Here is an 11,611-nt window from a genome sequence, read left to right on the forward strand (position 1 = left end):
TGGATGTTTGTCTATTTTTTTATTAAGGAGCGGAGCTAATGCCATACGTTCACAAGAAGTCATTTTGCAATGTATTAAAGGAGAGTTATGTGTTCACGTGACATATTTGTATGTTAGTAACAATGTGTATATGGTATTAATGGTGTGGTTGCGTATTGACGTGCAGGTGCATATGTACATTCATCATGTGTGTTGTGTATTTAATTACATGTGGGTGGATTCTCATCTTACCATTATCTCACATGAATATCTAATTCAGTTGTTGTCATTTGTTGGTAGTCAAGTCTAAAATGTATTAATAAACGCTTGCATCTTGAGCTAAATTTGGACTTGTGCTAGCTTTCAGTTGTTTGACGGGCATTCCTCATGTTCTCATTGAACTAACAAGGTCTTATTTGTGTTAATAAAGTGCAATATAATTTGAAAATTCATATTCCTCCGGTTCACCAATAGAGGGTGAAAAATGACATGTTTGTTGTTCAATAAAAAGCACTAACTACTCAATCAGAATGAGAAACATTAGAAAGATTTATTGTATTATTGAAACAAACTTCATGAACCAATACCCTAAACATGAAATACTTAATGATTTTCCGAATGTGCTTAACAAAATATACAATCCACAATTGCACCTAATGGAAATGTAACATTTTATTCGCTTGATGTAGCGTTCAAAGGTAAATACTAATTGGCTTCTAAAGAAGTCCTTCAAACCATGAATGAACATAACCATCATTCCCGTTGGCAGAATTTGGCGGTGCATTGACAAACTCATCATAGTCCATGTTATATTGGCCTACATTATTGCCATTATGTCCCAAATAAGCATCCATCCCTAGGTTCCCATTGTAGTGTGGTTGGTTCGATGGAGTGTAGGCCAAGGTACCATTGCTAAAGGATTCACCGGCGGAGAAGTCATTGCCATTGGGGTAGAACAACTGTGGGGGGCCCTCCACAATGCTCCCAATGGTTGAGTTAGTGATTGTGTTGTTCTGTGGTGGCTCCATTGAGTTGTAAGAACTTGGATAGTTCTGAAGGTGTGGAGGTAAATCTTGTACAGGATCAGGAATGGGTTGTACGAGGGATGTCAAATGGGAACCCAAAGATGGTGGTGCTGACTGAAATATTTGTGGTACCTGCACATGAAAAGGTAGTATGATTTGCGGTAAGGAGATGTGTATAGTTCTAATCATGTAGCTGAAGTTGTGGTGGTAAATCTTATACCTGATGAACAACTGGTTGTAGGTGGGACGTTAAACGAGGTGCTAAAGGTGGTGGTGCAGACTGGAGCGATACCTGCATAGGAAAATGTGGTTCCATCGTGTCTTGTGGTTTTGATGGTAGTGGAACCGACGACAACACTTGAGGTGGAATACAATGAGATGACGATGGTTGTTGGGATGAAAGAGGAGTATTCAAGTAATCACATGATGGGCCTCTTAGCATCAACTCATTCGTTGGTACGTTTGGACCACCCGTCTTGGGTTCACTTATAGGATGAAGTGGAGGCATACGACGTCTAATGTCCTCCCGGACCCACAAAAGTTCATTGAAGAGCTTGTTAAGATCTTCAAGACTAAGATCTTCTTCCTTGGAGAAGATAAAATTTGGTACAATACCTGGGTTCTCGTCTTGGATATTTTTGATATGCTCGAGGGAGAGTTCTGCTCTCTTCTCATGTGTCACACTTTCCATGTCCAACCGAGCCACCTCCCCCTGCAACATTCTAATCCTAGCATTAGTTGCCTCATCAGCCAACGGCTCGACAAGTGGACCTCCTGATAAGAAAGCTTCAACTATGGGTGCCGCTGATGGCGTCCCAAATGAGTGCATTATTCCAGACTCCATCTCCAAGACGACAGCAACCCTCACGCCCGTGAGGACGGAGAGGTCACATGCCATCTTGTACAAGCCATCACGTCTCTTGGAGAAGGTGATGCCACGTTCCCTTTTGTCCTCGATGAAACAAATACCCTCCCTCTTCTCTCTCCTTGGCATATTAAGTTAGAAAACTCGAGGACTTATTACTATAAAAGGTAAACTACAAAAATGTACTAATAGGTAGATGCTTACTAGTGTTGTTGGCTAACTATGGGTGATTGTGAGATATAAGGAGATGAACTCCCTTTATATACGAAAAGGGTTGTGAACATGAATGTTTAGCTCACTCCTTATCCAATTATTCACATTAATTAAGATCCAAAATTAACCGTTTGTTATTTGAATGAGTAAAAGTTTTCGAGTCTTCAATGGGCACCAAGATATGTAGTCAACAAAATGCTGATTTATGGTTGCCATTATTTTTTGCTAAAACATAACATAAGCGAGGACATGCTAATTTGGAACCATTATTGAGTTTTTACGCGAGGCATTCACATACAATAGAATTTTATTTAATTGCATAACCAATGGTTATCCATTTCTTTAGGTTATTAATTGTGCACCCAATTTATCTTGCATACCTTGGTATTGCATTAATTACATCCCAATCCTCCATTGAGAGCAATGTAGTCTATACCTGACCATGAAATACATAAGATGCTAATAGAAGGCGAGGGAGTTACTTTCAGCCTATGGCGCCTCTACTAGATAGGCGTACGACTAAATCATATTTCCCTACAAGGGCACCATGACTTTGATATGTATATGTGCTTCATGCTAGTACTTCTGTTCCTTGTAGTGAAGCCCGTCAGGATATGCTTTAATAATATCTACATTGTTGATGAAAGTAACCAAAGTAAATTAAGTGGGTCAATCAACCCAAGTAAACAGAGTTTTACACATGATGCAAACCTTGGTTACCTTGTGAGCTGCTTTATTTGCATCCCTCTAGGACAATTCTTTTAATCGATGTTCCCGGTCATGCCTTCCATACTATACGTTGACCAACACACACTTCTACAAAATATGTAAAATCCGATTCTGCCTAAATTTGTAGCACTCGGTATGTTAGGGGAAATTAGGCTTGACACTGCTATGAAACTTCATGTATCATATCTTAGGATCACCCATATCAAGCCTATATATATCTTCTCTTGAAGGTATGAATGCCTGCAATGAACTCTGACAAGTTAGTGATTGTACCTTCTTTCCATATTAATATTGCTTTGCAACTAGAATTTCTTCCTTGGACCCAAGCACAAAGTAAATCTAATTTATGTGTAGATGCCATCATTGTCTTGCTAACATGGCCATGTTAAAATACTGAATATATTGAAACTTCAGTGCTCTTTCTTTCTTGCTTGCTTGCTTGCTTTGTATGGCACAATTTTCACCATGTAGCCCCACATTATTAGGTAGTTTCTAATGTCCTGCAAGTGCATGGTGCTAGTTTAAGCACACTTTCGGAGAGTATTGTCCCCATTTATATCGTGCCAACAAAGAGCGTATGCGAGTGATATGGCGAGTGCTTCGACCAAACACCCGAGGTTCCACGAGTCTCGAGTGAATTGACTACGTACTTTGGTATCTACAAGACTTGAGATGGTTATGGCAGAAGTAGTAGGTTGCAAAGGATAATAATACAATAAGAGACTAAAGTTTACAAGTAAAAAACATAACTAACCATTTTTCATCCAATGAAGAGGTTAGGCGCGGAGCACTTCCGTTCATGTTAAATAGTGAAAGTGCGTTGTGCAGCAGTAGCATGGTCTGTTTGGTAGGCGAGTCACTCTAGAATAGCCAAACTCCTCCTATTAGGATTGTTTGACTCTATTGTACTGCTTTTCATTACCATCACCAAAGGTTAGCTCAAGCATTAAGATTTTTAGATCGAACCAACGCTTTAGGTGCCAAGGCTTCTTCGCTACTAATATTGACTTCTCTCGGCATGGATACCAAACACATGAAGGAAATATGCCCTAGAGGCAATAATAAAGTTATTATTTATTTCCTTATATCATGATAAATGTTTATTATTCATGCTAGAATTGTATTAACCGGAAACATAATACTGTTGGGGAACGTAGCAGAAATTCAAAATTTTCCTACGTGTCACCAAGATCTATCTATGGAGAGACCAGCAACGAGGGGAAGGAGAGTGCATCTACATACCCTTGTAGATCGCTAAGCGGAAGCGTTCAAGTGAACGGGGTTGATGGAGTCGTACTCGCCGTGATCCAAATCACCGATGATCCTAGTGCCGAACGGACGGCACCTCCGTGTTCAACACACGTACAGCCCGGTGACGTCTCCCACGCCTTGATCCAGCAAGGAGAGAGGGAGAGGTTGAGGAAGACTCCATCCAGCAGCAGCACAACGGCGTGGTGGTGATGGAGGAGCGTGGAAATCCTGCAGGGCTTCGCCAAGCACCACAGGAGAGGAGAAGGACTTGGGAGAGAGGAAGGGCTGCACCAGGGAGAGATCAAATCGTGTCTATTGCAGCCCCAATACCTCAAATATATATAGGGGAAGGGGAGGGGTTGTGCCCCCATCTAGGGTTGCCTCCCTAGGGGTGGCGGCTGCCCCCAAAACCCATCTAGGGTGCGGCCAGGTGGAGGGGGAGAGGGAGGCGCACCAGGGTGGGCCTTAAGGCCCATCTGCCCTAGGGTTTGCCCCCTTCCCCTCTTCCTTTAGCCTTGGGCCTTGGTGGGGGGGCGCACCAGCCCACCTGGGGCTGGTCCCCTCCCACAGTTGGCCCATGAAGCCCTCCGGGGCTGGTGGCCCCACTTGGTGGACCCCCGGGACCCTCCCGGTGGTCCCGGTACGTTACCGATAAACCCTAAAACTTTTCCGGTGACCAAAACAGGACTTCCCATATATAAATCTTTACCTCCGGACCATTCCGGAACTCCTCGTGACGTCCAGGATCTCATCCGGGACTCCGAACAACATTAGTTAACCACATACAAACTTCCTTTATAACCCAGCATCATCGAACCTTAAGTGTGTAGACCCTACGGGTTCGGGAGACATGCAGACATGACCGAGACGTTCTCCGGTCAACAATCAACAGCGGGATCTGGATACCCATGTTGGCTCCCACATGCTCCACGATGATCTCATCGGATGAACCACGATGTCAAGGACTTAATCAATCCCGTATACGATTCCCTTTGTCTATCGGTACGATACTTGCCTGAGATTCGATCGTCGGTATCCCGATACCTTGTTCAATCTCGTTACCGACAAGTCTCTTTACTCGTTCCGTAACACATCATCCCGTGATCAACTCCTTGATCACATTGTGCACATTATGATGATGTCCTACCGAGTGGGCCCAGAGATACCTCTCCGTCACACGGAGTGACAAATCCCAGTCTCGATTCGTGCCAACCCAACAGACACTTTCGGAGATACCCGTAGTGCACCTTTATAGTCACCCAGTTACGTTGTGACGTTTGGCACACCCAAAGTATTCCTACGGTATCCGGGAGTTGCACAATCTCATGGTCTAAGGAAATGATACTTGACATTAGAAAAGCTTTAGCATACGAACTACACGATCTAGTGCTATGCTTAGGATTGGGTCTTGTCCATCACATCATTCTCCTAATGATGTGATTCCGTTATCAACGACATCCAATGTCCATGGTCAGGAAACCGTAACCATCTATTGATCAACGAGCTAGTCAACTAGAGGCTTACTAGGGACATGGTGTTGTCTATGTATCCACACATGTATCTGAGTTTCCTATCAATACAATTCTAGCATGGACAATAAACGATTATCATGAACAAGGAAATATAATAATAATCAATTTATTATTGCCTCTAGGGCATATTTCCAACAGTCTCCCACTTGCACTAGAGTCAATAATCTAGTTCTCATCGATATGTGATTAACACTCAAGGTCACATCCCCATGTGACTAACACCCAAAGAGTTTACTAGAGTCAATAATCTAGTTCACATTTACCATGTGATTAACACTCGATGAGTTCTGGGTTTGATCATGTTATGCTTGTGAGAGAGGTTATAGTCAACGGGTCTGAACCTTTCAGATCCGTATGTGCTTTACAAATCTCTATGTCATCTCCTAGATGCAGCTACCACGCTCTATTTGAAGCTATTCCAAATAACTGTTCTACTATACGAATCCAGTTTACTACTCAGAATAATCTGGATTAGTGTCAAAGTTTGCATCGGCGTAACCCTTTACGACGAACTCTTTTACCACCTCCATAATCGAGAAAATTCCTTAGTCCACTAGTTACTAAGGATAACTTTGACCGCTGTCCTGTGATCCATTCTTGGATCACTCTTGTACCCCTTGACTGACTCATGGCAAGGCACACTTCAGGTGCGGTACACAGCATAGCATACTGTAGAGCCCATGTCTTAAGCATAGGGGACGACCTTCGTCCTTTCTCTCTATTCTGCCGTGGTCGAGCTTTAAGTCTTAACTTCATACCTTGCAACTCAGGCAAGAACTCCTTCTTTGACTGATCCATCTTGAACACCTTCAAGATCATGTCAAGGAATGTGCTCATTTGAAAGTACCATTAAGCATTTTGATCTATCCTTATAGATCTTGATGCTCAATGTTCAAGTAGCTTAATCCAGGCTTTCCATTGAAAAACACTTTCCAAATAACCCTATATGCTTTCCAGAAATTCTACGTCATTTCTGATCAACAATATGTTAACAACATATACTCATCAGAAATTCTATAGTGCTCCCACTCACTTCTTTGGAAACACAAGTTTCTCATAAACTTTGTATAAACCCAAAATCTTTGATCATCTCATCAAAGCATACATTCCAACTCCGAGATGCTTACTCCAGTCCTTAGAAGGATTGCTGGAGCTTTGCATACTTATTAGCATCTTTCAGGATTGACAAAACCATCTGGTTGTATCACATACAACCTTTCCTCAAGAAAATCGTCGAGGAAACAAATGTTTTGACATCCTATCTGCAAGATTTCATAAATAATGCAGTGACTGCTAATATAATTCCAACAAACTCTTAGCATCGCTACGAGTGAGAAAATCTCACCGTAATCAACTCCTTGAACTTGTCAGAAAACATCTTAACGACAAGTCGAGCTTTCTTAATGGTGACATTTACCATCATTGTCCGTCTTCCTTTTAAAATCCATCTATACTCAACAGCCTCACGACCATCGAGCTGTTCTGTCAAAGTCTACACTTTGTTTCCATACATGGATCCTCTCTCGGATTTTATGGCCTCGAGCCATTTATTGGAATCTGGGCCCACCATCGCTTCTCCATAGCTTGTAGGCTCATTGTTGTCTAGCAACATGACTTCCAAGACAGGATTACGTACCACTCAGAAGTAGTACGCATCCTTGTCATCCTACGAGGTTTGGGAGTGACTTGATCCGAAGTCTCATGATCAATATCATAAGCTTCCACTTCAATTGGTGCCACAGGAACAACTCTTTGTGCCCTGATATACACTAGTTGAAGTGACGGTTCAATAACCTCATCAAGTCTCCACCATCCTCCCACTCAATTCCTTCGAGAGAAACTTTTCCTCAAGAAAGGACCCGATTCTAGAAACAATCCCTTATTGCTTTCAGATCTGAGACAGGAGGTATACCCAACTGTTTTGGGTGTCCTATGAAGATTCATTTATCCGCTTTGGGTTCGAGCTTATCAGCCTGAAACTTTTCACATAAGCGTCGCAGCCCCAAACTTTTAAGAAATGACAGCTTAGGTTTGTCTAAACCATAGTTCATACGGTGTCATCTCATCGGAATTACGTGGTGCCCTATTTAAAGTGAATGTGGTTGTCTCTAATGCCTAACCCATAAACTATTGTGGTAATTCGATAAGAGACATCATGGTATGCATCATATCCAATAGGGTGTAGTTATGATGTTCGGACACACCATCACACTATGGTGTTCCAGGCTGTATCAGTTGTGAAACAATTTCCACAATGTCTTAATTCTGTGCCAAACTCGTAATTTAGATATTCATCTCTATGATCATATCATAGATACTTTATCCTCTTGTCACGACGATCTTTCAACTTCACCCTGAAATTACTTGAACCTTTCAATAATTCAGACTCGTGATTCATCAAGTAAATATACTCAACATCTACTCAAATCATATGTGAAGTAAGAACATAACGATATCCACTACACGCCTCAGCACTCATTGGACTGCACACATCAAAATGTATTACTTCCAACAAGTTGCTTTCCAGTTCCATTTTACTGAAACCGAGGCTTTCAGTCATCTTGCCCATGTGGTATGATTTGCATGTCTCAAGTGATTCAAAAATCAAGTAAGTCCAAACGGTCCATTTGCATGGAGTTTCTTCATGCATAAACACCAATAGACATGGTTCGCATGTCTCAAACTTTTCAAAAACGAGTGAGTCCAAAGATCCATCAACATGGAGCCTCTTCATGCGTTTTATACCGTTATGACTTAAGTGGCAGTGCCACAAGTAGGTGGTACTATCATTACTATCTTATATCTTTTGGCATGAACATGTGTATCACTATGATCGAGATTCAATGAACCATTCATTTTAGGTGCAAGACCATTGAAGGTATTATTCAAACAAACAGAGTAACGATTATTCTCCTTAAATGAATAACCGTATTGCGATAGTCATAATCCAATCATGTCTATGCTCAACGCAAACACCAAATAACCATTATTTAGGTTAACACCAATCTCGATGGTAGAGGGAGCGTGCGATGCTTGATCATATCAACATTGGAAACACTTCCAACACATATCGTCAGCTCAGCTTTAGCTAGTCTCCGTTTATTCCGTAGCTTTTATTTCGAGTTACTAACACTTAGCAACCGAACCGGTATCTAATACCCTGGTGCTACTAGGAGTACTAGTAAAGTACACATCAACACAATGTATATCCAATATACTTCTATCGACCTTGCCAGCCTTCTAATCTACCAAGTATCTAGGGTAATTCTGCTCCAGTGGCTGTTCCCCTTATTATAGAAGCACTTAGTCTCGGGTTTGGGTTCAACCTTGGGTTTCTTCACTAGAGCAGCAGCTGAATTGCTGTTTCATGAAGTGTCCCTTCTTGCCCTTGCCCTTCTTGAAACTAGTGGTTTCACCAACAATCAACAATTGATGCTCCTTTTGATTTCTACTTTCGCGGTGTCAAACATCACGAATATTTCAAGGATCATCATATATGTCCCCGATTATAGTTCATCACGAAGCTCTAGCAGCTTGGCGGCAATGACTTCGAAGAAACATCACTATCTCTTCTGGAAGATCAACTCCCACTCGATTCAAATGATTGTTGTACTCAGACAATCTGAGCACAAGCTCAACAATTGAGCTTTTCTCCCTTAGTTTGCAGGCTAAGAAAATCGTCGGAGGTCTTATACCTCTTGACGTGGGCATGAGCCTGAAATTCCAATTTCAGCCCTCAAAACATCTCATATGTTTCGCGACGTTTCAAAACGTCTTCGGTGCCTCAACTCTAAACCGTTTAACTGAACTATCACGTAGTTATCAAAATGTGTATGTCAGATATTCGCAACATCCACAGACGACGTTCGAGGTTCAGCACACTGAGCGGTGCATTAAGGACATAAGCCTTCTATTAAGCAATGAGGACAATCCTCAGTTTACGGACCTAGTCCGCATAATTGCTACTATCATACTTTCAACTAAATTTTCTCTAGGAACATATCTAAACAGTAGAACTGAAGCGCGAGCTACGACATAATTTGCGAAGACCTTTTGACTATGTTCAGGATAATTAAGTTCATCTTATGAACTCCCACTCAGATAGACATCCCTCTAGTCATCTAAGTGATTACATGATCCGAGTCAACTAGGCCGTGTCCGATCATCACGTGAGACGGACTAGTCAACATCGCTGAACATCTTCATGTTGATCGTATCTTCTATACGACTCATGCTCGACCTTTCGGTCTTCTGTGTTCCGAGGCCATGTCTGTACACATGCTAGGCTCGTCAAGTCAACCTAAGTGTTTCGCGTGTGTAAATCTGTCTTACACCCGTTGTATGTGAACGTTAGAATCAAACACCCGATCATCACGTGGTGCTTTGAAACAACAAACTGTCGCAACGGTGCACAGTTAGGGGGAACACTTTCTTGAAATTTTTTAAAGAGGGATCATCTTATTTACTACCGTTGTTCTAAGAAAATAAGATGCATAATCATGATAAACATCACATGCAATCAAATAGTGACATGATATGGCCAATATCATATTGCTCCTTTTGATCTCCATCTTCGGGGCTCCATGATCATCATCGTCACCGGCATGACAGCATGATCTCCATCATCATGATCTCCATCATCGTGTCTTCTTGAAGTTGTCACGTCATCTATTACTTCTACTACTACAGCTAACGGTTAGCAATAAAGTGAAGTAATTACATGACGTTTATGTTGACACGCAGGTCATAAATAAATTAAGACAACTCCTATGGCTCCTGCCGGTTGTCATACTCATCGACATGCAAGTCGTGATTCCTATTACAAGAACATGATCAATCTCATACATCACATATATCATTCATCACATCCTTTGGCCATATCACATCACATAGCATACCCTGCAAAAACAAGTTAGACGTCCTCTAATTGTTGTTTGCATGTTTTACGTGGCTGCTATGGGTTTCTAGCAAGAACGTTTCTTACCTACGCAAAAACCACAACGTGATATGCCAATTGCTATTTACCCTTCATAAGGACCCTTTTCCTCGAATCCGATCCGACTAAAGTGGGAGAGACAGACACCCGCCAGCCACCTTATGCAACTAGCGCATGTTTGTCGGTGGAACTGGTCTCACGTAAGCGTACGTGTAAGGTTGGTCCGGGCCGCTTCATCCCGCGATGCCGCCGAATCAAGATTGGACTAGTAACGGTAAGCATATTGAAAAAAATCAACGCCCACAACTACTTTGTGTTCTACTCGTGCATAGTAACTACGTATAGACCTAGCTCATGATGCCACTGTTGGCGAACATAGCAGAAATTCAAAATTTTCCTACGTGTCACCAAGATCTATCTATGGAGAGACCAGCAACGAGGGGAAGGAGAGTGCATCTACATACCCTTGTAGATCGCTAAGCGGAAGCGTTCAAGTGAACGGGGTTGATGGAGTCGTACTCGCCGTGATCCAAATCACCGATGATCCTAGTGCCGAACGGACGGCACCTCCGTGTTCAACACACGTACAGCCCGGTGACGTCTCCCACGCCTTGATCCAGCAAGGAGAGAGGGAGAGGTTGAGGAAGACTCCATCCAGCAGCAGCACAACGGCGTGGTGGTGATGGAGGAGCGTGGCAATCCTGCAGGGCTTCGCCAAGCACCACGGGAGAGGAGAAGGACTTGGGAGAGAGGAAGGGCTGCACCAGGGAGAGATCAAATCGTGTCTATTGCAGCCCCAATACCTCAAATATATATAGGGGAAGGGGAGGGGCTGTGCCCCCATCTAGGGTTGCCTCCCTAGGGGTGGCGGCTGCCCCCAAAACCCATCTAGGGTGCGGCCAGGTGGAGGGGGAGAGGGAGGCGCACCAGGGTGGGCCTTAAGGCCCATCTGCCCTAGGGTTTGCCCCCTTCCCCTCTTCCTTTAGCCTTGGGCCTTGGTGGGGGGGCGCACCAGCCCACCTGGGCTGGTCCCCTCCCACACTTGGCCCATGAAGCCCTCCGGGGCTGGTGGCCCCACTTG

The 11,611-nt window shown here is 43.0% G+C and overlaps 1 protein-coding gene across 1 annotated transcript; it reads right to left on the reverse strand.

Annotated features, from left to right (window-relative positions):
* Positions 1-695: 695 nt before the first annotated feature.
* LOC125519190 (uncharacterized) lies at positions 696-2,028 on the reverse strand. Its single transcript, XM_048684067.2, has 2 exons — positions 1,225-2,028; positions 696-1,136 (listed from the first exon to the last, which is right to left on the reverse strand). Exons 1-2 carry the CDS (start codon positions 1,996-1,998, stop codon positions 696-698), a joined length of 1,215 nt encoding a protein of 404 aa, XP_048540024.1. The 5' UTR covers positions 1,999-2,028.
* Positions 2,029-11,611: the final 9,583 nt, after the last annotated feature.

This window comes from Triticum urartu, chromosome 7A (genome assembly GCF_056163025.1).
Source record: "Triticum urartu cultivar PI428250 chromosome 7A, HENAU_Tu73, whole genome shotgun sequence".
Taxonomy (NCBI): Eukaryota; Viridiplantae; Streptophyta; class Magnoliopsida; order Poales; family Poaceae; genus Triticum; species Triticum urartu.